We start from the raw sequence: 27129 nt of genomic DNA, 5'->3' as shown, positions 1-27129 counted from the left end.
TGCCACAAAGACTAACTAGGGTCATGGAGACTTTTAGCACAATTTTTAGACTTATGTTAACCAAATCTGCATCACGGGTTGTAAAGAAGTTTATTATATAATCATATATATGACAAACAAATACAGCAGATTAAAGATCATTATTAAACATACAGAAGGAAAAGTTCAATTTCTAACTACCCTTTATTGACAAAAAACAAGTCTGTCCACCTCTTGTTATGAAACATTGTTAAAAAATGTTTTATTTTGGTTTTCAAATGGAAAAAAATTGTACTTGGCTAATGGATACCCATTTAAAACTGCAGCATTGCTGTGCATATACCAATATCATCATGTTATTTGGTGGAAAGTTCTTACTTACCCATTCCTCTGAAAATATTAGCTTGGGAACCTGACATAGACAGAAGCTTTCTTTGACAGCCTATTTCCTTTAGAGGTGAAGCAGAAGGACTAACCAGCCAACTTTTGAGGGCTTTCACTTTTGCTGAAAATGAAGTTATAAAGTTGTTAAGGGAATTTCTGAAACTTAATTCATTGCCTGTGAGATTCAAATGCTTTTTAAAAAGTATTTTTTATATATTGTAATGCTTCTGAGTCATGCTTTCACTCTCTTAAGGGTATCTTAGCTTATCTTATGACCCTTATTTCCCCAGGGCTTACTTACGTAGTGGGTGGGGGTTTTTTTATTTTTTTCCTTCAGAAGCTCTAACATACTGTTCTAGAAAATTTGTAATTAGGTAGCGCTCTGTTTTTATGTTGGCCTCTTCACTGGTAGAGAGGGCTTCATTCCCTCCTCAATTCTTACTTCGAATGCTGAGAATCAAGAATCCCCTGTGCTTCTGAAGGTCAGGACAATTGGTGCTCAATTCTAATCTCACTGACATCAATCCGACATATGAATTTTGCTTGGTTTAACGGGCATGTGACAATAGCAATGACAGTGCACATAGGATGTCAAAAGGAGGCAAATACATCTTTGTAACACTGAACTGGGAGCAGTGTGTGTATGTTTAGTTTCGTTCATGAATGGCCCTTATGCACTTTAGAGGACTTTGGGCTCATGACTGGAGTTTTTTGCTACAGGTCCCAAAGTGCACACTACTTTCAGGACTGTGTCCTCCAATTACACAACCAAATTTGTGCGGTTTCCTGCATTTATTTCAGAGCAAACAGATACCATCAGGCCTGGCCTGGGCTTCCTGGGACTGTGAAGTAACCCCTGTACCCTCAGCTCAGCCGCTCGAACTGACAGCTGGCAGGCTTCCAGGAGCCCAAACCCGCTGACCTCCTAAGACCGTGGGGACACACCTTTTGGATGCCACCAGTCTTAAAACAGTGCTCTCCTTGATGCCATCCGAACTCTTGTCAGGGCTGTGGGCTCATCCTGACGCCTGGCCTAGTACATGTTCACCTCAGGCACAGGTGGGCTGTGAGGGAAACAGTGGTAGGTAGGGGGAAAATGGGAGCGACAGGTGAGAAAGATACACGGGCCAATTGGTTGTACAGTGAAGGTTAGCAGAAAGCGCGCTCAGGGTGAATAAAGCTCTGAGCGATGACGAAGCGACGGTAATGCCTCTGGGCGCGGCCACCGTGAGGCAGCTCAGTGACCCGTTCACCTGTGCGCCACGCTCAAGATGGCGGCCCACACCACCCCAACCCCGCCACACTCTTCTCGCTTTCGATTGGCGAGGAGGGCTGGCAGTCTGTAATGCCAGCCAATCAGGCCACCCGCTGCGGCCCCGAAGGCGGTGCTGCGGCCTGGCCCTGGTGGAGGGTGTTCTCCGCTGTTGCAAAAGGCGAGACGCGGAATGAGCCGCTTGGGCCCGTGTCTGAGCCCGCGGCCCCTCCTGCGTGGGCCTTGGGCGGCGCCGGGGGTGCTGCGTCGCGTCTCGGTGGCGGCCGGTCTGCGCCGGGGCACGGCGGGCTCCAGCACCCCCTCTGTCGCGGGCATGGAGGAGCTGCTGAGTCGCTCCGTACCGCCGCTGCCGCCCTACGAGACCAAGGAGAAGGCGCCGCCTCCGGCGGAGCTGCGCAGCGCGGAGTTCGTGCGGTACTACCGCGCCCTGGAGGCCGGGCCGCCCAGGGCCGAGCTCCTCACCCGCTTGGCCCGCGACTTCGGCGTGGACCACGGCCGGGTGGCAGAGTTCAGCGCCAAGGTGCTGCAGGCCCGGGAGCAGCAGAGGGAGCTGGGGGCCCTGCTGCAGGCCGAGGACCGGCTCCGCTACTACCTCAACCCCCAGTACCGGGGTCTTTTCCAGCACCTGGGCCGCCTCGAGGGCGGGCTGCGCTTCCTGGTGGAGCTGAGGGGCGACCTGGTGGAGGGGCTGGCGACCAAGGCGGTGGACGGGCCTCATGTCAAGGTGAGGGCTGGGCTGGGGGTGGGCGGCTCTGAAATGGAGTCGGAGGAAGGCCAAAGGGGATGTGCTCTGGGGCTTGCTACTCATGGTGCTGCTCGTGGAGCCGCCACATCAGGCTGAGGAGCGTCCCGCGAACCTGATTCACAGTTGGGGTCTCCATGGTGTGACATGAGCAAAGCCCCTTCCCACAGGCCGTGGCACCAGTGGGAGATGGCTTTGCTGACATGGCTTAGGAAGGGAGCGGCCCATGGTGTGAAGCAATGGGCTTTCCAAAGTGAAGTGGCAGTGGGAAGCTGGGCTGTGGGCTGTGAATGCCTGGTGTTAGGGCAGTGGAGGAAGTGCCGCAGTGATGCAGCATGACATAAGGCAGCTGATGTTGGGGCTGCCAAGCTGTGTCAGTAACTCACTGCAGGAGTGACGTGTAGTGGCATGACTCCTGAGTCCAATAAAGGGCCAAAAGTGACATAGCAGCCGTATTGTGCTAACGATGAAGAATATCAACGAGAAAGGAGTTGTCACGACTTAGCTCAGTAGCGTGTAGAAAATAGGTGAGGTGGAACATCCCCAGTGGTTACATGGTGTGGCGAGGTGATGGGTGTGGAGGAAGGAATGATGTAGCGGATGACAGTGGAAGGAGGTGACAGGACTTCCCAGAAGGCAATGAAGAAAGACAGCAAGTTGATCAGATGCACTGACCATAACTTGTTTGTCAATACTCAGATACAAATAATGTTTGACAAGAAAAGGATGTTTTTCATGTCAGTGCTGTCAATTAACCATGGTCATCACATAACTGAAGTAGCAACAGCATTGGTAAGATTCCACATCCAGTTGGATCATCTTAAGTAAAAACAGACTGAATTTGCAAAGTTAGCAGGATAGAAATGTGTAAAACAGCTGAATGTACACACGTCAACTAATACAGCATGTTCAGAAACATACTAAACCCATTTGAAAGTAGGAAAATATTGTCAGCAAAACTAAAGCTTCAATAAAAGGGCTGTCATAAGCATTCTGTTGTGTCTTCTCAAAATATTTTTTGAAATGTTTGGGTTCATATGACTGGGCTTAGTTCTGCATATCTGTTCTTGTAGTCTTTTGCGCTTGTTGATCAGGTTGGTTTTTTTTCAAATGTGATATACTCTAAAAATGAGAGTTGGTGATAAATAGCACATAAACCAGGAAAGATTAAGCTAGAACTGGTTTGCATTTGGTTTGGTTTGTGACAATAATGGCTGCAAGAATTTACCCTGGATACTGTTTCTTTATAGTTTGGAGTTTCATTTAGGTCATTCTCATCTGTTTTCCACAGCAACCAATACCTAGAACTATGTGCTATTCCAGTGTTCTTGCTAGTGTGTCTGGGAAAGGTGTTACGTCTCGCTTCCGAAATAAGCGTCTTGCTTAGCCTTTAAAATCTATTTGCTTCTACTGCAAGTAAGCATCCTAATAAATACAAGCACCCAAGGGAGCACCCAACCCGCAGGAAGTCTTGACAGTCTCTGCAATGGAGCTGATTACTAGCTGGTGCAAGTGATTTGCGAGGAAGTGGTGTAAGGGCATGTGTGTTCCATTTGATACCTTAAGCTGTAGGTGTGAGATACTGTATTACCTGTTCTGAGGCTAAATGTCAAGAACAGAGAAAACTATATGGCAGAATATTCAGGCTATAGGATGCGGGGGGGGGGTGGTGTTAGAATTTTTTTCTTTTTAATAAAGAATTTGAGTCTTGAGTAGAGAACTCTTCTTGTGGTACAACATATATTTTGGGATCTTGTAGTTGGACAATTTCAGAGTGGTTCTTTGCTGGTTTCCCTAATTGCAGGAAAGAGACAAAAAAAGGTATAGCTCTGGAACTTGGGATGGATGTTAACATGTCAGGATTCATTATTACATATGATGAATTCTTGTCTGCCTGAATTTGTGAAGGTATTATTTTAAAACAAGAAGATGCAGATTACCTGATGATTGTTTCTCCATTGGTTTCACTGTTACTGAATCATTAACAAAATAGATGATGCACTGCAAACTGGTGCGGTATTATCTTCAGTTACTCCCAAGTATACACATCTTCATAATGCCCTCAGTTGCCTTTCATAAATCACCTCTTAAGTTGAATTGGTGTTTGAATTAAATGAAGAAATGCAAATGCCTAACTTACTCTGATTTTATCTACCACGGGACATGTGCCTAGCTGCACTGTGCTCCAAAATGAGTCTCATTATTAGACTTGTAAAGATTCTGAGCACTGAAGTCAATGAACTATTTTAGCAGTGTCCATTAAATTAGAAGTCGTACTGCCCTAGCTGTCAAGATCCAACGTAAGGCAAATTGGGTTGAAAAAGCTTGGTTATAAGAAATTGAGAAGAATGGTGACTACCTTACTGGAAGAATTCCATAGATCCTGAACATAAACCCTGAACGATGCATTGGAAATAGATAAAATGACAAATTGTGCAAAGAGAAGTCACATGCTGCAAATAAGGTTTAGTTTGTATTTAAGTTATTAGAAGGCAGAATCGTCACCTCGAGCGAGACAGAAAAATTATAGGTATCCTCAGTGACAAGTTGTTATGACATAGTAAATGTTCTTCTGTGGTTGTGTAAAAGATGATGAATACTCTTGACTTAAGTTTCTTGATAATCAGATGGCAAAAATTTAGTGATAAACTATTCTTGAAGCTATACAATTTTTTTTCCAAAGAGTCCATCAAAAATACGTACAGGACGTATGGTGAAGAGAAATTTTTCTTCATAATCTGTCCCAGAGGTTGGTGTGCTTTTCTACTAAATATATGAATCAATTATTACTATTGTAAGCCTCATGGATAGTGTTAAGATGACCCTTTGAAAAAAACAGTACTGGCATATAATATGTTGTTTGAAAAGTTAAATTACAGGAAAGCTGTGCCTGATTCTTTTTCACGATACTGTTTGAATTTTTTTCCTCTCTGTCTTAACGTTCTTTTCATGTGTTCTGTTCCTTCCTTCCACCAAAGGACAAGCACGTTTTCCAGTGTCTTTATAAACAAGTTGAATTTCCGATGAGCCCTTGCAATGCACAGAGTGAAATTTGCTGAAAATCTGTTTCCTGAGTGTAGTTCTTCCTCTTGCTGTTTAGAACCCTCTCACCTGCAGTACTTCTTTTTCTGTGCCAGCGTTTTCCTCTTGAGATTTTTTTATATTTTGCTTGTTTACTTAGTTTCAGCGTTTGAAATATGTACTCTGGTGAAAAATTCACAGCATTATTATTTCAGGTAGCAAATCATCCAAATATTGCTTTAAAAATACTCTTCACCTTTCCATATGATTTAGAAAAAGCCAGTGGAAGGTTCAAGTTACTGGCAAAAGATAGCATTTTTGTCAAATTGATTTATAAATAAACCTGCTTCCATAATTAAGCAGTAGTTGGAGTGTATCTGTAATCTTCTTGTGCTTTTATTGGTCTACTAGAAAAAAAGAAACACCGTAATTGTTTTGGGTATTTTTCCCCTCATAACAGCTGCTCCTAAAGTTGGACTTTTCCTTGAATTATTTTTTTTCTTGAAGCTTTCTGATGGATTTGAACACTGACCTTCATATAATCAGGGAAAATGGTTTTAAATTTTAGTAGAGGAATTGGAAATGGTAGAACAGGCTTTAAGGGAGAGTATTTTGTGTGTAGGCTGTACATGGCTTTTTGGGGAGGGGAAATATTTGTGGTGATATATGTCTTAAATACATCCTTCTGTGGATGTATGTAGGTATTTCACCCAGCTGTACTGCCTTGAAAGAACTGTGGTCTCATTGATGAGGATTCCTCAGTGGATTAGAGTATCTGTTCACTCAGGTGAAACAGTGGCTATATGGAGAATCTAAATATTGAAACAGTTTGCTTTAAAGATCTTAGAAGCCCTTAACTGGAGAAACAACTGAAAGTTAAAAGTTTTTCTATGAAAAAAATGTTTTTCTATGAAAAAAGTGTTTGGTATTTACCTATCAAAAGTCCTGTACATGCATTTCATTACTGTAGATTTGATTTAAATTCTAACATACATAAAGGCAAATGTGCAACAGGACTTTTATAACGTCTATGTATTTGTATCTGGACTGACAAGGAAATGTGGAAATAAAATTAAATGGATCTTCTTGATGCTGGAGGAGAATTACAGAATGCCTTATATGGCCTACTGGGATTTGATATTTGCCCAAACTGTCTAAAATGTTTCTTAGACAATCCGTATTTTGTACTTTGCATTTTGAAAGACCTATTAAAACAAGGATTACCCACTGCTGTTTTGTAAATATAAAATATTTTTCTATTTTGTCAAAACATACCAATGCAGAAGCAGCTTGGGCTGTTGGATATTGGTTGATGAAGCATTTCTATTTTGTGTTTGATCAATTGATGCCAGTCAAATAACATATACAGGTGATTAAATCACTTGAAAATGCTTGTGCCCACTTTACTCATTGTCTAAATGAGCAAAAATGGGGTGGAAAAAAAGGGAAATAAATTTTTTTTTTTTTTAATGAATAAGACATCAAACAATATAAAACACAAGAGCCAGGGAATTTTTCAGCACTACCATTACCACTGCAGTAATTACTATTAGAAATAAAAAAGCAGAAAAACAGTCCTCTTTTATTTGTGTCACACTATTGAACCTCATTTTGCTGCTGGGTATATTTTTCAGTATCTCGCCAAGGGTGTTCTGTATCTATATTTTGAAGCTAATTTGTAAAAAAACAAAAAAAAAAACAAAACCAAAAAAACCCAAAGACACTTTTAAACACGTGGCAATATGAGAGTAGGTCTATGTCAGTATGCCCAAATGAAGCATATCAGGTTAAAACCCTGAAGCATTCCAAAGCTGTAGAAAAACTCGACTCTTGAAAGGCTGGCAGAATAGTTCTCTTGTAGCCCTGTCAGATATCTAACCAGCAACTAACAATCACTGAGCTATCTGTTTGATATGCATGGAGTGTTAGTTACTGCTGTTTCGTGTTATGTTTATCTGTAAATATCTGCATATGAAATTTCATTGTAAGGGGTGTTTTATTTTTTACTAGTTTGAGAGGGAAATTGAAATAGTTCCCTCATCAGAGAGGCAGTTTTTTGTAACTAAAAAAACCAAAGTTTTTCTTCAGTTTTTCATAAGAGTTTTCCCATTGTTGCCCTATAAATAGGGACCTAATGCGAAGATCAAAAAGCCTGTAATTTGCTGTCTTGTAGCAAGAACACTGAAAAATAAAATTATCACGATTTATTGTGCTCGGCTAATAGAAACTGAAGTATAGCTGGTAATTTTAAATACCAATCCGAGTATGTCTTGTTGCTCAAATTTAAAATTGGGATGCTGAATGACAAATGTGTGCTATTTTTCTTTTTAGTGAAATTTTGGAGATGTAATTTTATGACTAGAAGGGGCTCTGAAATGAAAATAAGAATTTCCTTACCACTAAATTTACAAAATAAGAGAATGTAACTTGAGACTGTCATCGTTGGAGTCAAGCCTTTAAGAAACTTAGCGTATACTATGAGATTAAACACAACTCAGAATTTTGCTCCGATTACTTGAATTAAACACAGTTTTGGAGAGTATAAAGTGTTTTACGTCTTTCTACACTAAGAAGTTTTGTCAACACACACAGTTGCAGTTGGACTAGATGATCATCGTAGGTCCCTTCCGACTGGAACTATTCTAATTCTTTGGCCTGTGTGCTGCCTTGTTGTTTTGTAAAGCATTATTATTTACAACTGACAGGTTATTTGAATTGAGTTGTAATTCCCCATAAACAATATTCCTTTCTTCCAAATCATTACTGAAAGCACATCTGCTTCACTTTCTTCTTTGGTTACAATTGCATTGCTTTTATACAGCTGTATCTTGGACCTGAAGTAGCTCTATAACACGTTCTGCACCTTGAAAAGTAGCCTTCAGTTCAGTTGGGCATCATTATGTCCCATCGTAAGGAGCATGCTTGCTAAACCTGTAGGTACTTCAAAGAAGCAAAATGTGTCTGATTCCTATGTTTTCCACTTTTACAAGTATACGTGTAGTATAGCTGGCTTTCTCCCAAGTCGCTCATTGCCATCTGAGCCATGTTACTGCAAATAGATGCAGAGCAGCGTGTTCAAAATAATGACTAGCAGGAGTGCAGCCATCAGCAGTTTCTTCTCCTAGCTGCTAGACTGCAGCTTGGAATCATGTTCCAAAAAGCAGATGGATGACAAGAGAGCCATAGGAATCTGTCAGTTTGACCCCAGATCTGACAACTCTAGGTTATTTTTTTGGCCTTCAGTGTGCCCTTACAAAAGAAAACAAAACAAACAATCCTGAAATAGGTGGAGACTTTCACTACACTAAGGGGTATTTGACCAAAAATTATTTATGTTTATTTTCTAAAAACTTCAGAGCTGTGCAGAAGCAAGGATTCGCAAGGAAAGTACCTTAAAGCCAGAAGAAACAAAACAATCAGAACATATTTGTTTAGGATTCTTATTCCTTCACAGTTCAAAAGGAAAAATGTATTGGGAAACAAAAAAAGACAGACAAATCTGTTTATGAGGGAGTACTTGAACTAAAATTCAGCTTTCCCCAATAAAACTGTTGCTGATGCAAGTCTTGTTGAGGTTGCAGGCCAGTCCCTGCTCAGTTGTACTGCCTAGGAGTTGCAATTCCTGCATGACTTAGCCGTGCCAGAAAGAGCCCTTTTTTGTGGATGCTGTTATGCAGATAGTTCTGGGCTCTTTTTTGTACAGCTTGTTTTACCTGCTGCTTTCTCTTTAATCCACTAGTCAGAAGCGTGAGCAAAAACTGTTTTGCCGGTACAGATTACAGCTACTCTACATGCAGTTGAGCGACGTGTTATCAGAGCGCATCATGTGTTGAGGTGCTCTGAGCCAATAGTAATTATGCATTTTTCACAGTAATGTCATACTGTAGAAATAGTCTCCTCTTGTGAGGTAGTAAGGCAGCACGGGTTTAACATACGTGTCCAGTAAGCCCTCCACATCATCAGACTTGCTATAAATGTGCAATAGATCCATTTATTAGGCAGGGGAAGGCACGCTGCGTATGTCCGTCTTAACTGTCCTAGTTGCAAAGTTTTGAGGTAGCTAATCTGGTCCTTTTTAATGTCATCTATTATGTTAGTTCCTCCCCCTCTCCCAGCTACTGTTGTGTAGGCTGGTGTTACCTGGAGATAGAGAAGGCAGGAACACTTTTCATCAAAGCATCAGTGAAGAATGCGAAGACTCTCCATTCCTAGGGTGGGTTTTGTTTAATGTGATCCTTCATTTCTCTCGGTTCTTCAGTGGTACTTCTTGCAGATAGTTGCATATGTGTATTTTTTTCAGAGGTTTCTTTTTATGCTGGTGCCATGCATTATGTAGCTTCCATTGTTTTCCAGTGGAGATTGCTTAGCCTATAAATGTACTTAAGGTGAATTTTTTTTTTTATTATTTCAGTCTCATAGTAATTTAACAACTTCTTTTTTTACTCGCATATGCAGGCTTTGTTCAGCCTTGTAGTACAAGTGCAGGTGGAAGTACAGTTTGACAGATGACTTTCAGCACAGTTATATAATAAACTGAAAGAGAGCTCTACTGAGAAAGACCAACAAAAAACTAATTTACAAAGCTTGGGAGTGTTGACCTCATGGAAGAGTTCATGGATAGTCCCTGTATTTGGAACAATGCAATTGACATTTTCGCTATTTGAAGTATATGTCAATTTATGCTCCAATAAGTAAGGTCGTCTTTTCTTACATATTTGAGGATGCTACTGAAAAAAATACAGAAAGACAGCATAAAATTTTCATGCATGACAGAATTGCTCTATGCAGATGAATGGCTGTTTTCTTCTAGATCGTTGGTATAGTAGCCATTTCTGTATAAACAAAGATAGATGCCAAACAAAAGCCTATGTATTTCACTAACACAGCTTAGTAACAATAGAAGGAGTAGGTAGGAAAAAGGGAAACTGAAGGAAAATTTGATTCTACACTTCAGGCATGGCAAAGAGCTGGGCTTTGTTGTGAATGTACCTTGCAAACTCCATGACTGTGGTCATTACCATCAAGTTTAGTCTAGGAGTTTTTATAGGAGGAGTTAATTGTTAATTTTATTGTAACTTTGGGTGGATTGGTGTAGACTGAAATATCTGATCAGTTGGCTGCAAGCATAGTCAGGGTTTGAAAATTTTAGTTTTTCTAGTATGTTGAATTAAAGAAGAAAAGTCTTTTTTTTTTTTTATTAATCTTGGAATATTTGTAGTGGTTACTTTGGCCAACAGGAACCTTCTTTGATGTGTGGCTCTTGACAAGCACCTCTGCAACTTTCATCTTTGTTAGATTACAATAGGAAGTATTTTTGCTTTTTTGTGAAAGTCCTGAGACTACATCTCAGCTTTGGAAAGATGTTTTAAGTAGTAAGTGTTTTCTGGAGAGATTTCCCCCCCCCCCCCCCCCCCCCATTGTTTTGCTTGAACGTAGCAAGCTAAAGTACATTGGAGCATAATTTTTGTCTATTTTATGTACAGCAGTGGCTATTTAATAAAGGTCTGAATAGAAGGTGAAGAGTTTTTTGTTTTTAAATAAATAGTTATTAAGTTAGTTTCAGGTAAGCCTACGTTTCTGATCAGGCTGTTGGTAAATTGGTGCTGGTATCACACTATGTTCTGTATAGAAAGCAAATGTAAGAAAATAAAATAAGCTCTAGAATCTTTTTAAGGGATATTCATGCTGTGCTGAGTTTAAGAATGCTTTCTAAACTCAAAGAATTTTAGACAGGAAAATCTTTAATAATATAGGCAGCAGGAAATTAGTAGGGAATATAAAATTAATTATTGTGATGAATGTTTCTGAAAGTATTTAATGTTACAGTTGGCTTTAATTCTGTCTCATACTGTTCTAAATGTGTGGTGATTTTTGAGTTTTGTAGTCTTATGCTGCTGCTTTTGTTTTTCTTCCTCAAAAATTTTCATACTTGTAGAGAAGAAAAATTCTGTAAACCCTATGGTTTTATCTGCCTCCTGTTCAAAGATACTAATTTTCTAGTTTATCATCCTGAGTGGGCATGTGCAGCTCTTGTGCCGAGTTGTACAGTCCACGCTAAAATCCAGACTGAAGCATTTTTGTAGCTTACTGATGCCTGAATGTGCCTGTATGGGTTCCAGTCACCTCCAGTAGATACGTGCCTTGGAGATCTGTCAAAAGTAGAAGGATCCATGTGTTCATCATGGTGCATAATGTGCAGGAGTAAATAGCTATTTTGTATCTTTCTTATAAAGAGCAATGGAAAAAATGTTCAGTATAGTCGAGATGACTAATAAAATATGGTAAGGACCTGGAAAATTTTAGTTTGGTGAATTGCTTTCTTTTATTAATAAGCTAGTACTAATAGTCTTCCTAAGTCATGAACTGCTGAATACTCAGAAGAGATTCAGATGTAGAAAATTACAGTGAAATTCAAGTCTTTATTTTCATCATATTTCCTGTGGTTTTTTTCATGGTATTTAAATCTGAGCACCTGTGCAACTGCGCCTTTATTGTCAAGACTGCTCAAATACTTCTATTTATTGTCTGCTTTTCACCTACATTGTTTTGTATTCGCTTCCATTTCCCTGTCTGCAGTTTACTATAGACAGTGTCTTTAAACATTTTCATGGTTTTAGTCCTATGTGAGGAAAGCTGAACTATTACGTGGTTGTTAATTTCAAACAGATGCATTAGTTTCCTTGAACTTCCCAGTGTTGTAGTTTGAAATAATCAAGGTTATCTTTACTCACATTCGTCTGTTCTACGTAGCTTATTTAGCAGATAAGTTCATCTTTCTTCTGTTTGCAGGAAATGAATGGAGTTCTAAAGAACATGCTTTCAGAGTGGTTCTCGACAGGATTCCTAAACTTGGAACGGGTCACTTGGCAGTCACCTTGTGAAGTACTCCAGAAAATTAGTGAGTAAGTGCTAAAAGTTGCTAATGCTCATTGATGAAGAGGTGGTGAAATGCTTGTGACTGCACAGATCCATTATTTTCCAGATAGTGCTTTTCAGTACTGAACCATAAGCAAAGTATAATTAAGGAATAGTTGCATTTAACACACTAAAGAGCACACTTTAAAAACTGAATTAAGTAAATGGTAAAGGGGATTGCTTGTCCCATAATTTGATCCTTTAGCTCACATACTGCACTTGTAGATTGCTGTCTTTTCTCCCAACCTTCTCAGTTACTCTTCCCACATTCCCAGAGGTGCTGCTGTTACTTTTCCTACAAACCTAGATTCTTGCAGCACTGCCTTCTCGCCCTCCCTTTCCCCACACCGGTGCTGCTGCCGCTGCTGCCTCCATCACCACTGCCACCTTCTTCTCCCCTCCATCTACACCAGCAGGGTTGGAGGAGAATCAATACTTAAGTCTGATGCAGCACGGGGTGCCCAACACTCAGGAGCATGTTTTACTTCTAATGTAGTAAGGCTCCCCTTCCTGGCTGGAACTGGTGAGCTGCACAGAATCACTTATAAACTATGTGTAAAGAGAGCACCTTGTTTTTTTAGAAACAGTCCTTAAAATCTACAACATATATTTCTGAATTTCTGTCAAATATTGGAAGTTGTAGTGATGAAGTTGAAGATGACTGAATCAAAGTTATGTTGTGTGGCATTTTGTCATATAAAAAGCTTGAAGAAAAATGAGTCTTTAAAGAGTTCTGAAAGTACATGACTTAAATGTTGATGAGGCAAAGAAAAGAGATCTTATACAAGCTAAATTTTCAAAATAAAAATAATTAGTAATATTTAATTAACCCTCAAGGTATTTTGGCAAACACACTAGACTTTCAATATGTAGTAGAGGAAAGAATGTTTTGAATGATTGGTTGAAAACATGGCTGTGGGAGTGCTAACAGACTACTTTGTAGCTTAGGAAAACTAATTCCGTAGAGGCGTGTTCGGACTCATTCAGTCACTTAGTCATCTCAATCAGATATCCTATACTGAACAGAAAGTGCAAGTGAAATCTCAGATAAGTAATAAGCGTGTCCCAATGAAAACAAGAGAGAGTGGGTATGCAATACGGCTTTACAGTCTACTTTGTCAGAATTTGCTGATGAATTTTACTTTTTTCACTTGCAGCCTGATTCTCCTTTTTTGATTGGAGAGTTTTGTCACTGACATCGATGGGAAAAGTACTGAGCTTGTAGGGTTGGCAGCTGACCTCTGTTTTTAAATGAAAAAATCCATATATAATTTTACTTTTTTTTTTTTTATTTTCTCATTGAGTTCTGAAGCTGTGCATCCTGTTAGAAACTGGGTTGATATGAAGCGTCGAGTTGGGTCATATAGAAGATGCTACTTTTTTTCTCACTGTGCAATCCCAGGAGAGCCATTGATAGTCTTGCATGTTGCACTAACCAGTGATATCTCCAACAGTATCCAGGTACAGTCACTGATGCATTTGGTACGCAGCAAAGTGCTCAAAATGCATTGTGCTGCTTTTAAAAGCTGTAATTCCTTATCATTTGGGAATATTTGGTTTTGTTTCATTTTTTGAAGAGATGAGAGAAATGACAGTTAAAAATTACAGGGATATTCTGTATATCTCCTGTATTATGTAAGTTGAAATTTTGGGGGTTTGCTCAAGTGCAAGAATAATAATAAAAGATAAGAAATATATAAGAAAAGATAGCAAACTAAATTAAAACTTCAAAGCAGTTATGATTACTGATAAAAATTTTAAACTGCATTACAGTTATTTCCTGCACTTGCTAATGGATAAGTAGCTCTCCTTTCTACTTTTTGATTAGATTTTTGTTGTTTCTCACAGAGGGTAATGAATAAAACAGTGGGGAAAAGTGTTAACACATTTGAAAATTAAAAAGAAAGCCCCCCCCCCCCCGATAATAGCTACTACTAACTTTTTTTTTTCATTTTATTCTTATTTTCCCAGGCCATAGTGAAAGAAGTGCCGCCTTTAGAAACAGAAGATACAGCCAAAATTACAACAGCAATTTTCTACTCAATCAGTTTGACTCAGCAAGGACTGCAAGGTGTGGAACTTGGGACTTACCTCATCAAACGGGTTGTGAAAGAGCTGCAGGTAGGTGTGGCAGGGTGTACTTAAGACGCTGCTTGGCCAATGTGGTCCCCTTACCTTGCTGTTTTAGTTTCCATTTTGCCTCATTGCTCAAGGCAAGGAGCTGCTAGGTCTTCCCCTGCAGTTTTAGCTTCTTACCAGATGAACCTTTGAAAGTGCGTAAAAAGTTGGAAGAACATTTTCTGCTCTTGGTTAATGTCTGCTAGATGTAGATGCTGTTATGTAGTTGGCATGTACTGTATGAATTACTTGCGTTTGCCTAATAATGTGCATAGGTTGCTTAAAAGTCAAATTAGTACCTTTCTATTGAATGTAGCTTTCATATAGCTGTATTTTGCAATGTAGTGTATTATATGATTCACTATTGTCTCTCAGATGAGTGGCTGGGGCATTCTTAATGCATGCTAACAGGCTCCCTTCCAGGCCCCTGATCAACATTTTCTCTCTTCAATGTACCTGACTGTTCCTTTTTAAAAATCTTACGCCTGCTCCAGTAACAAAAACAGTTCTTGTACATTAATTAATTAGTTTTCTTGTTTGTTACGTTGAATTGCCAGTGGTTATGTATGCAGTTTGCATGCTTGCCTTGAATATGTCTATTTAAAAAAATGAGAGATTTCTTTGCCCAGGCATTTCTTGCAATATAGTAAAGATGATGTCCTTAACGTATGAAAGTCACAGGAATCAGTTACTTTATGCAAGTCAGTTCTATTAATTTATATAATATCATTGCATGCTATGGGATTATTGTTAATAGTTTTAGGACTACTTCTTGTAGAACCTTCTTCCAAGCAACTGGAGAAAGGAATGAAAACTCATTAATTTATATACAGAGTCGTGTGAAAGAGACAGTCACATTTCTGTGTTGAGTACATTATTTTATTTAATAGTCTTTACTACTTAAATTATTAACAAAGCTACCACTTAAAAGTAATGATCACTACTTGTGTTAATATTCATTGTTCCAACATCTGGGTTAGTAATGATGTCTGTAAAATTGTCTGTGATTTAGAAATTCAGTTCTACTTACAAAAATAACTTAAAATTGGATGCACCAAATTTGTATTACTGCAAAATAATGGATTAGTCAACTACTGAATCTTAGCTGGCTGCCCTGAAGTTTTTTATTTTATTTTATTTTTAATGGATATTTTGGCTGAATTTTGTTGCTTCTTGCTTTTGGAATGGCTTTTAGATTAATTGTCTAAAGTGCAGTAGTCCAGGTATAATTAGGTTGTGCCATCTGTCTGATCTTGACTGAGGGGAGATTGGAATAAATTCATGCAGTTACCTGTTTTCACATCTGAAAAATAATTTCTGGATAATTGAGTTGCTCTCATAAAATAACCCTATTGACAATGTATATGTCCATCACTAAATTACTTACAACACTAGAAAAGTTATGAGTGAGTTATAAAGGAAAATAGACATACCACACTTAGATAACCTAAGTGCAAGTTCTAAAGTTTGATGTGTCCAACAGAAGAATGTTTCTTCTTTATACTTATGACAAAGTTTCTACATGTCAATGTTGTAAAATCCAGCCCTTCTTCAGTGTTCATCACGATGAATAGGAAACACTTTGGCTGAGATGCTTTTAAATACTTTAAAAGCTTAAATACCTTACTTAATATTGAAAGCTAAGTGCTTTCCATACAATACCAAAGATGGAGGTCTTCCTCCCTACTTAAATTCCATGCGCTGCTTTAAGATGTTATGAAAAATGTGCTGTTATTAGTAAGGTTTTATATGGCAAATTGGACATGTACTTAGTTGAAAATGAAGTAGCAAAACTTGAACTGCCTATTTATATTTATTCTATATCTCTATGTATATATATATTAAAGATACAACAACCTCCAGGAATTGTCTCTACACCATTCCTTTTTGTGGTGATAAACCTTGCTGGGGTACCACTGTAGGGCTAAAAAAGATGTGAAGGATAATCCAGGAGTGCTTATTCATGATGGATGTTCTCTAATAGTTTTTCTTCCACACTTTGGTGTTAATACTTTTTTCTTTTCTCTTCTTCCCACTTTCTTCCCACTCCTTCATGCTTTCTTCCTTTTCATTCCAAAGTATTGTTCTTGAATTCTGCAAAAACCATCTCCCGTTACATACTTTACATCTGTGAAGTGACCCTAAATCATCATACTGTTGTTATCAGAGTTATTTGATGCACTTCTATAATGCCTAGTCATTCAGCTTTTGTTGTAAATGTTGTGACACCCATCTCAGCGGACTTCACCTTTCAGTGGAGAAAAGCCCTGTGTATTTCAGCTTCAAAATAGTTACACTGAAATTTCTACAAAGTTGGATTGTTGAGGGCAAAGGCAGGGCATATGATGAGTAATACTCTTGGCAGCCTGTTTTACCTGTCTCCCAGAATTCTGGAAGTCCTGCTTCAGTGCATTAATAGCACACATGTGCTCTCTTTCTCTCTGGTCAGGTGTAAGCAAAGGACTTTCCAAGGTTGTCTTGTGTTCAGGTTGGACATAATTCTTTGGAGCAGCATTATAGTCACTTACTTTAAAAGGGACAAATGGTATAGCAGTAGTGCTGAGTTGACTTGGTGACAGTAGCTGAAACAATATAGCCTCAGCAAAAAAATATTGGGTCAAAAATTAGATCTCATTAAGCTAGCTTCCGGTAGCCTTTGTAAAAATAGATAGTTGAGGTCACTGATAGGAAGAGGGTTTTTTTTTTATATAACCTTTGCATGTCTTTGCAATAAACAAATCTTTATTTAAAGTACTGCTAAATCACTAAATGTTCCAGGTTACACAAATTGAGAGTCTCTTTAATTCAACTGATTAAAAAATGCTTTGGGAAGAGGAGGCCATTTGAAGAGGTTGAGGATTTTGTTTTTCATTATATTTGAATTGTTGATGATTAATACACTTTTATAACTTGCCATTTATTTGAGTCAACTTTTGTGGACATCTGTTTGATCTGCAGAATGTTATTTGATTCGTATTTTCCCAAGGCACTGCAAACTCTTAAAACTTTTTTTTATCCTCTAGTAAAAATCCTTTATCTGACTTTGCCTTAACTTAACCTGCTCTGACACTTCTACTTGTAAGTGCCATTGTAACGTCAAAACTGAATTCTCAGCTGTCATTCTTCATAAGGAAAACTCCAAATTGGACCTGTCATAAATGTATATCATTAGATCAGAAAAAGACATGCACTAAGTTAGAAATATGCTAATAGCCACTCTTTTTTTCCCACCATTGAAGCCTTTATTTGGCAAGATTTTTGAAAACTGTACTGAAACATTGATCTAGCAGGTATCTACACTATAAAGTTATGTCTATAAATTCAATTGGTACCAGATTCATTAAAAGAAAATCTCATTAATGGACATGAAAGATAGAGCTTAATTTTTTACAAATCTTGCTAATTCACCTGAACTGGTCACATACGCTGCTAAACAGGAACATGGGTAGGGTAGCACTTCTCACCTTCAAAGAATGTCAAGTACAGATTCCCTCAAGAAAGTATTTCTTGCAAATGGATTTTTTTTAGGACCGTTAGGAAAACAGCAGCAGTAGAGGCTTTGGCGAAGATTACAACCCTCAATGTTAAGCACTGTTAGTTTGAGGCACTGCATAGAGTTAATGGCCCCTGCTTTTGAGTCTTTCACTAATTTAAGCAGATGGAGGATGTATGAAGTTGAGTCATAGAAATGGGCCCTCAGTTTCATCTCTTTATATGTGCACAGTTAGCAGTTTGAATCCTTAATACCTACCTAGACATTATGAATTGGCATTTGCCACAGGTATTGTAATATAATTGGGTAAAGGGGAGGGATATAACAGAGATGAGAATAGCACCTTAGGGGTGTAGCTTGTGTTGCATACAAAGGGCATCCTGGGAGAAAGTATGCTGCTCTAAATAGGAGATTTTTCTTTTTTTGGTAGTTGCTTGACAAAAGTTTGCTACACAAATAATTTAGAAGGGTTTTATAAACAGGCTTCTATTGTTATCTGAGCATCTTCTGTTTGCGTTATTTTGGGGCGAGCAGCGGGATGAATTCATTAGTCCACTGATACCACTTTGGTCCCAGTTCTCCCTGTACAAATCTGAGAATAGGCTACCTGTGCATTCTGTGTAGTCTCTTGGTTATATTAATGTATATAAAGCAGGGAGCAGACAACAGAAATAATCTCTTGTATGTCTTAAATTTAAGCTTGTATTGTTCCCAGAAACGAATTGGATTTTGAAACAACTTCAGACAACTAGCAAGAAAACAAACAACCCCAAACTGAGTGCTGGAAAACAAGCAGGCAGATACATTTCTAGCAAGCTGATAGGCGCTGGTGAATGCGTAGACAGATAGATTTCTCATTAGACAGACATTTAATTCAGAATGTGTTTATAGCCACTTTAAATGGTCTGTAGCTCCGCAGAAGGTACATCATAGCTATTCAGTCTGCAGATGACAGACACAGATAACTGTGGTGAAGCCTTTGAGAAAACTGCTTAGAATTTTATAGCCTGTGGCATTTGGGGGAGAAAACTGATAGCTACTATGTGACTCAATAGAATGCTTAACAATTGGTGGCAGATTTTAGCTTTCTGGTTGGACTGTTGATAATTGCTACCTTAATTTGATCTAGGTGACCTGGGGAGATCATAATTTCCAAAACAGGCTTTGCTTTCATTGATGAAAAATGTGACCTTGGACTACAGCTTTCAGAGTGCAAGACAGTTTCAGATGAGATATGGATAATAGGAGAAATCTGCGCTCTTCTGCAATGAAAAAAAAAAAAACCAAACCAAAAAACCTAAAAAGACAACCAAAACCAGAAATCTACCCCAAAACAAAATGAGCAGCTGTTTCTTAATGGTGTGTGGGTTTCTGACAAGAAAATAAACATTAATGGATCTCCACCAATAGCCTTAGAAACTAGCACATCAATTTAGCAACAATGTGAATGTGCACACTTCACTGCATCTATTTATTTTTCTACAAGAAATGGCTGCCTCAGATAAACTCCTAAACTCAAGCATTTATCAGATATGTAGTAGTCTGTACTGTAGCTTCAAAATGGGGTCACTTTCCCATGTCTTATCTGTCCTAAGAAGTAAGAAATATGCACAATTTCCCATTTTGTATTTATTAATAGAGTAGGAGCTACTAACTTCCTAATAAATATTTTGGGTTGGGCTTGGTGAACAGGTCACTCCTGAAAGTGAATGATAAACAAAAAGCAGTCAACATCGCAAGGAGGCAAAATGTCAGTTACTTAATTAGGAACTTGCAGTGGTTATTATTAATACACAAATACGGGATGAAATTGTTCATTCTCACTTGTCATTGTGGATGGTTCATTGTTACTCTCTCAGCTTTGCAAGCTGTGAGATGAGATCGGAGCTATTATCCTATAGAAGCAATGAACATGGCTCAGCTCCTGTGTGAAAAGCCCTGTTTGTTACCTCTGTTTAGTAGCAAAATAGTATTTTCAAACACTGCTTTCTTAGTAGAGATGGTGCAGAAGACTTCCAGACTTGACTTTGTGGTAAGCAGCCTTTTCTCTTGGTCCAATCAGTTTTTCCTTTTACCTGAAAGAAGAGTTTCTCCTTCTCAAATTTCAGCATTACCTTCCTTCTTCCCCTCTCAGGTTTTAACCCCAAACATCTGTGAAGAATTCATGAAAGAGACCTAAGCAATGTATTCTCAAAGGCACTATCTTTTATAAGATGAGTAATATAGTTAAAAAAGGGAAAACCTTTAAGGAATATAATCCCATCTTCGGGTCAAGAAGAAACACATACTGTATTCCTTGAATCCCTACCTGGAGCAAAATAGCCTCTAACAACCTTTTTCTTTTTCTCTTTTTTCTTTTTTTTTTTTCTTCTTTTTCACCCCCACTGCACAAGAGTAACATCTGTACTCCGTCTAGCAGCACTTCTAGGGTTTCTCATTGATAGGTCATTAATTTGAAAACTTTTACTGATTTCTCTCTGTCTCTTGTGTTCTCTGTGTTATGGACTAAAGATGAACTTTAAAGCACAACAGGGAATGAAGACATAGAAGAATGAAACCCCATTTTGAAATCCAATGTCTTTTGGGGGGAGCTTGCTGCTGCTTAAGGATGCTGACATAAAAAGGGTACTTCTCAGTGTAGGTTACAGGTTTGTGTTTCTGTAACTTAAGGTTCGTTTGCAGGTCTATCACATCCTAGACAGCTGCTGAATTGTCATCCATCATTATTGTGTGGACATGCAGAAGGGTACTGGGTCATTGAATCTTCAGAAGGGAGTTGTGTCCCGCCCTTCTGGGCAGAAATTCATCTAGCTGCAGTGAGAGCTGACATGCAGAAGGTCGAATTACTTGACAGCAGAGTGTCTCAGCAGCTAAGCTACATCCGGTCACAGTAGAGTCACCACTGGTCAGCTTTCAGTGTGTTGATGGAGAAATGAAGGTAGCAAGTGATGCTGCTCGTTACCATCTTGACAAAACTGAAAGCTATCAGCTTTTTCTTCAGGAACAAGTATCTTGAAGTTATGTTTTCCAGCAGCCTTTAAAAATTCAGGTCTGTGCCATCTTTCTCCCTCCTCCTTCTCCAGGAGATCTGTGGTTTTGTGCTAGTAGTGTTGTCTTTGGTGGCAGCTAGTGTTCAATCAAGGAAAATGTAGCTGAAAAGGGGGCATCTGAGCATAGCTCTCCTCTGCCATGCTAATTAAGATCCTGCTGCTTTAAAGAAAAGTGGATTCCAAATGTGATGATTAGGTGTACTGAATGAAATTCAGAAACCCTACAAGGAAGTGGATGAAAGATGATCAAAGGAAGATTTGATTCTGTATTCAAATTTTATAGAGTTATCCACAAATCAATTCAAAATAAATAGTCTTTATATCCGTGGGGAAGTATTTAGCATGGGGTTGGGAAGGGAAAATTTTTTGAAGAGTATGAGGTTTCTTTGGTCTGTCTCATTTTTGCCCTTCTTCTGCTCCCAAATTTTATTTTTTTTTTTAATTTACTGTGATGATTGCTCTCTTTTTCAAAACCAGAGGGGAAAACTTTTCTAAAAAGGCTGAACTGTCTACTCCAAAAAACATTCTTCTAATTAAAAAGTGTTTTCTATATCCATGCCTCTTGTAGCCATGGTCCGCAGTAAGCACAACCCTAGTAAACTATTTTGTTTTATAAATGATATATTTTCTAATATTGTACACAGAGGTTCTAAGATATCAGCAGAAATTGCTTTCCACAGACATCTCTTTATGTCAATTTCCAAATAATATTTTTTCTTGTATGAAATGCATATGTGATGAAACCTGATAGTTGTAGTTCATGTATCTTGTTACAGACTTATGCTTCAGAATTGCTCTTAAAAATAAAATATCACATGTCCTTTAGTGGAGACTTGAAAAAGTCACAGGAGAGCAATGCTTTACTAATATTGCATTGTCTGACTATGGTAGCTATAGCAGTTGAGAATATGACACAGTCAAGATCTCCTGGTCTCTCCGATGACATAAATGGTTGTTTTGTTCAGTAAGATATAGAAATGAGTGTTTTTATGAAATAATTTGCTTTTTGCTTTGTCTAGTTCTCTAAGGAGATGAAATGAGTAGTTTCTTTTTAACTTGGTCTGCCTTTCTTGTTCCTGTCTGGTCCCAAAAGAAGAATTCTTTGACTTACGTATTTGTGTAATAGTCCAAGAAGTTCAGATATGGGGAGCAAGTGAGGTTGTTTAGTTTATGCAATTATAAGTCACAAAACTGAAAAGGTGCTAGATCTGAGCTGGCTGGTGTATTATAGTGCTGGAAGCCAGCAGAACAGCAGTAAGCTATTCGGGAAGCTCTGTGTGGGAGGAAAAAGATGTTGTAAATAACGAGCTGAATATTATTCTAGTTATTGAAGTTACTAGAAATGGTGCTTGGCTCCAGTCTGTAACAGAGGTATGCCAGGCCTGCATTCCCTGGCTTCTGTATCCTCATGAAACAGAATGCAGATGGCAGCGTTGTGTGAAGCACAGCGGTACCTGAGGATGCAACAGCGCAGGTGCAATACAAACAACCTAGCAGCATGTGTTCCATTAGCATTTGCTAGTGTAAGGTAGCATCTGAGCGATGATGACTTTTTAATGGTTATCTTGGTAATACTCAAAGTAGAAAAAAATGCATTTTGTAGTCATTTAAAGACAATTTTCTGTTGACATTAAGATGCTTCTGTAATGTTGATAAATGTCTTTGTTCTTACCGCTTCTTCCTACGTGAACAGTAATTAAAACAACACTGTAGTTGTTTCAGTTCAGCTCTGTCTTCCCTCTGTTCCTTGCCCCCCCCTACTCCTTCAGCAGGGTTGACTGATGTAATTTTTGTTCATTCCAAGTGACAGTGAGTTTAACAACCTTCTCTATTTTTCACACTGGTGTGCCCCAAAACTAACCTATAGTTTCCCTTATGTAAGTTGTGCTTTACATGATTTCATAGTTAACAGTTTTTATTTATAAATTAGTAGGAGAAGAAGTTTTATTTTGTTAAAAGAAATATTAAACTGTGTGATTACTATTTTTACTGCAAGTATATATGTCTTATCTTGCTATTTTATCAATGTAGTTTATAGTTTGGGAATAGCAGGAAAGGTAGCTGGCCTTATAAAGAACCACTTTCAAAATTTCAGGAAATACTTCTTTCCGTTATAATCTAGAAATCGTACCTCTCCTGATTTTACAGTAAACTGAAATAGTAAACTGCCCTTGATTTTAAAAAAAGATAGTTACATATGAAAATTAAATTATATTTAAAAGGTTTTGAAAACTTGTATGTTTATTTTTTAAAAAAATCTTATTCCTCTGATTAACTTCATGGTATGCGATCGTCTTTGTTTATTTCTGCCTATAAAATGATATATCAGAAGTAGTGTTGGTAAGTACTTCACAAGTACTTCTATACAGATTGTGTGTGTGGATTGTAATTCAGTCAGTGTTAAAATTTTCTTCGTTTTCCAAGTGCTTTCTAGTCACTAACCTATTTCTGGCAGAGTGATTTATTTATTTTTTTTTTTTTTGTCTATGTGTATCAGTTAATTCTCAGAATCCCTAGCCTTTGCTTGACATCAAGTGAAGGGTATCAGCTGTTCTTTCACTCAAACTTCTCATTGTCAATCATGACAAAACTCATTAATTTTTTTTCTCTCCTTTTGTCTGCAGAAAGAACTTCCTCAGATAAAAGCTTTTTCTACTCTTTCACCTATCCCAGGATTCACAAAATGGCTTGTTGGTCTCCTCTCCTCACAAACAAAAGAACTGGAAAGAAATGAACTTTTTACAGAATCAGAATGGCAGGAAATCTCTGAGATCACAGGAGACTCTACTACCGAAACTCTAAAGAAACTCTTAAATAACAATGAGTGGGTGAGATCAGAAAAATTAGTTAAAGTGCTTCATTCACCATTTATGAGACTCTGTGCCTGGTATTTGTATGGAGAGAAACATCGTGGCTATGCTCTTAATCCAGTAGCAAATTTTCATCTTCAGAATGGCTCTGTGATGTGGCGGATAAACTGGATGGCGGACACAAGCCCTCGGGGCATTGCTGCTTCTTGTGGCATGATGGTAAACTACCGATATTTCTTAGAGGATACAGCCAGTAACAGTGCAGCATACCTGGGGACTAAACAAATTAAAGCCTCAGAGCAGGTTCTTTCCTTGGTATCTCAGTTCCAGCAAAATAGCAAGCTTTAATTAAATATTATGAAAACTAAGAACAAGTGTTCCTCACCTATAAAGAGCTGTAATATTTTGCAGTGTCTATATTTAAATGAGAATGTCCATTGTAAAACAAATTTACTCAGCACAGCACGATGCCAAGTTATCTAGGTTATCAGATGCTATATATTCAAAACCTGATTTGCTGTGATTTGAGTCATTGTAAGTTCTAGACATCGGTTACATGCAAATGGCTTGGAGGTATATATTAAAGGGTGAGTAAAATTCTCTCAATCAGTTACAACTCAGTGGTAACTCGAATGGAAAATACTTGAGCCGTACCATTATTCTGTTGATAATAAACCTGTATAAACCGTGTCTTCGAAAGGAGCTGCACTTATTTGTCATAATACTGCTATAGATAGTTCAGTACCAAAGTACCTGAAAAGAAGTACTGAATGAAGGTAAATTTTGGGTGAAATATAATAGCAAAATAGTATTCTACAACTTTATTTCAATAAGATCTGGTTTTTTCTCCCTCAAAAAGTCTCATGTAAAACCTCATGGTATTTTCCTTTTTCAAACCCACTAAAAATCTCACAGAGTCTTTGCTTTGCTGGAGCATGGAAAAGCCTTGCATTAATGTTGTTGAAAAATCAGGATTGCTCAGTGCAGCAGGTATGTAGTATTGCATTTGCATTTTTGTCTGCTAAAGTATAATGGGCAAGAAGGAAGTGTTCAAATACGAGAGGGGAATAAGAGAGACTGATACTTAGGGATCAGTTGAGAAGTTTCCAAATACATATATTATACTTTGGTTCTGGTAATTTTTAAGTTGATAAAGAGTTATTTTTAATAAAGAGGTAGGTGTGACCTGTAAACCAATAAAATGAACTTTCTCAATAAATTACGTCTTGTGTATTTCAGCATGTACCCTCCTTCACTTAACAGTCCTCTTTTGATAACAGTATCACCACAGCAAAAGGACCATCTTAACAGAATTTCATGCTGTTTTGTAATTTTGGATTTATTCTGTGTCTGGTCAAATTCCAGTGGTGTTTTCAAGAAAAGAATTATACAGAGGAATTCAAAGTGATGGAGTTCCTACTCCTGTATGAAAACAGAAGTGAAGAAAGCTGTAAGTGTCCAATTAGCCTTTCTCCTAGCATGAAATTATATAATTGGATCCACTTTTTTTGTATTCATTATTAGAAAAAAATCCCATCCTCCAAGCTGGTAACCTGTTATGGGAATCTATTATACATATCTTCCAAGCAGAGAAAAGCTTGACTTAACTTCTGTTCATGGTAGTTTTTGCAACGCTGATAAAGGAGAGGGTATGTTCACCACCTGTTACTCCCTTGAGAGCAAAGACATTTTTATACAGCAGCTGGTCATCAGTTGTAGTGATGCCACGTTAGCAGTGACAACTCTCCTATGCCATGTTGCCTTCATTATGTTTTTAAGAATAGTTCCAAAAAAGTCAGCAGCTTTCTCATACATCAACAGGTTAAAGTCAGTTTATTGATTTTGATCACGTATGATTTAAAAAAAAAAATCCTATCATCCCCTTGCAAGCAATATGTCCAGTAATTTTTCAGTTGCCAAAACCCCTGAAGAAAAGTTGAGTTCCCCTTGAATTGTGGTGGTGGCATTCTGGTGCATATACCAGGGACAATATGGTGTAAGCTAAAATACAAGTTTTTGGGGTTTTTTTTGCACCTTCTCTGGATAGATTGCTGAATGTGCACTAGGGAACACTGCAGCAGTGTAAAGAAATCTGAAGATTATTTGATTATACTTTCTTTATTCTCAACTGGGGAGCTAAGGACTAAGGATTAAACATGCAAAGCATTGGAAACTTTTAGTGAGAGACTTTGAACAGGCAATTCCATCCTGGCCAACCTGAGGAAATAACTTCAGAGTGATTGTCAATTCTTGCTTTTTGATCAGTAGTTACGGTAAGTAGTTTGCACAACCATATGTATGTATAGTCTTTATAGTACTTCATATGGAAGGTTTTAAAATGAAGGTCTGTGGTTCACCCTCAAGAAAAGGGGGAAGTTGATCACAGGTATGGAACAATTGCATGTCCAGAGGAGACTTCAGCCTGGAAAAGAGACGGGTTGAAGGCAGCTGGACAATTGGAGTTAAATGTATATATCTTTTGGATTAACTAAGACATATCTTCTCTTGACATGGCATTATTACATGAAGAACCTGGTTGCCACTTCTGTTCCAAAACCCACATTTTTAAGGCATTATGATAATTTTGTTGGAGTTCCATCTGAAGTTTGTTGTGCAAGTTTTAGACCTGGAACGTGAACATTAGGGAGCACATTGTGTGTGTGTGTGTATATACATTTAGCACCCTGTGTGAAAAGCTTACTGAAAAGTAGCTATCTACAGTTTAGAATATCAGACCTGTATCAGAATATCAGACTGAACAAAGTACTCACACATTGCTTTTTCTTTTCTATGTAGCATGTGCATTTTGCTAGTCAGGTTTTTGTACAGAGCCTTAGGGTGAACATGCTCACATAACTGTATTGGTACAGAAAGTTTCACCATACAAATTACTACAGGACACACTATCTGTTTTTAACAGTGGTCAGAAGGTGGCTTCATTCTCCTGTTGGGTTTTCTAAGCTTTCTGAATTCCTTTAGAGTTCAGTTTTCAAGGTGAAATTTAGCTGCTTGTATACATATGTACAAGCCATTTTTGGCTGGGAGGAATAGAGAACGAGAACCCTCTTTCTTTGTTATGTTAAGCTCTTCAAGTTTGAGGAAACCAGGTCACTTACTTCAAATGAAAGAGTTCTGAAAATGCAATGATTTTGAAAAGTGGTTTTATTTTGAAACAGGAGCAGCTATGAGGGCAATTAAATGTGCATCCACCTGGCCATAGTTCAAAAAGAGCTAATGCTCCTGCTTTATTGCAGATAGAAACACAACACAATCCTATATTCTTAACAGCTGGACTTGAAGGATAGTATTTTCCACTTGGAGCCCCAAACAAATGTATGAGAATT

General features: G+C 38.2%; 1 protein-coding gene across 1 annotated transcript; it reads left to right on the top strand.

The window, feature by feature from the left end:
- The first annotated feature begins 1934 nt into the window (after window positions 1-1934).
- On the top strand, window positions 1935-24982 carry MLYCD (malonyl-CoA decarboxylase). Its single transcript, XM_009822455.2, has 5 exons — window positions 1935-2360; window positions 12189-12301; window positions 13619-13775; window positions 14286-14435; window positions 23600-24982. Exons 1-5 carry the CDS (start codon window positions 1950-1952, stop codon window positions 24131-24133), a joined length of 1365 nt encoding a protein of 454 aa, XP_009820757.2. The 5' UTR covers window positions 1935-1949; the 3' UTR covers window positions 24134-24982.
- Window positions 24983-27129: the final 2147 nt, after the last annotated feature.

Source organism: Gavia stellata, chromosome 15 (assembly GCF_030936135.1).
Source record: "Gavia stellata isolate bGavSte3 chromosome 15, bGavSte3.hap2, whole genome shotgun sequence".
Classification (NCBI taxonomy): domain Eukaryota; kingdom Metazoa; phylum Chordata; class Aves; order Gaviiformes; family Gaviidae; genus Gavia; species Gavia stellata.
This window is presented reverse-complemented; position numbering and strand designations above follow the sequence as displayed.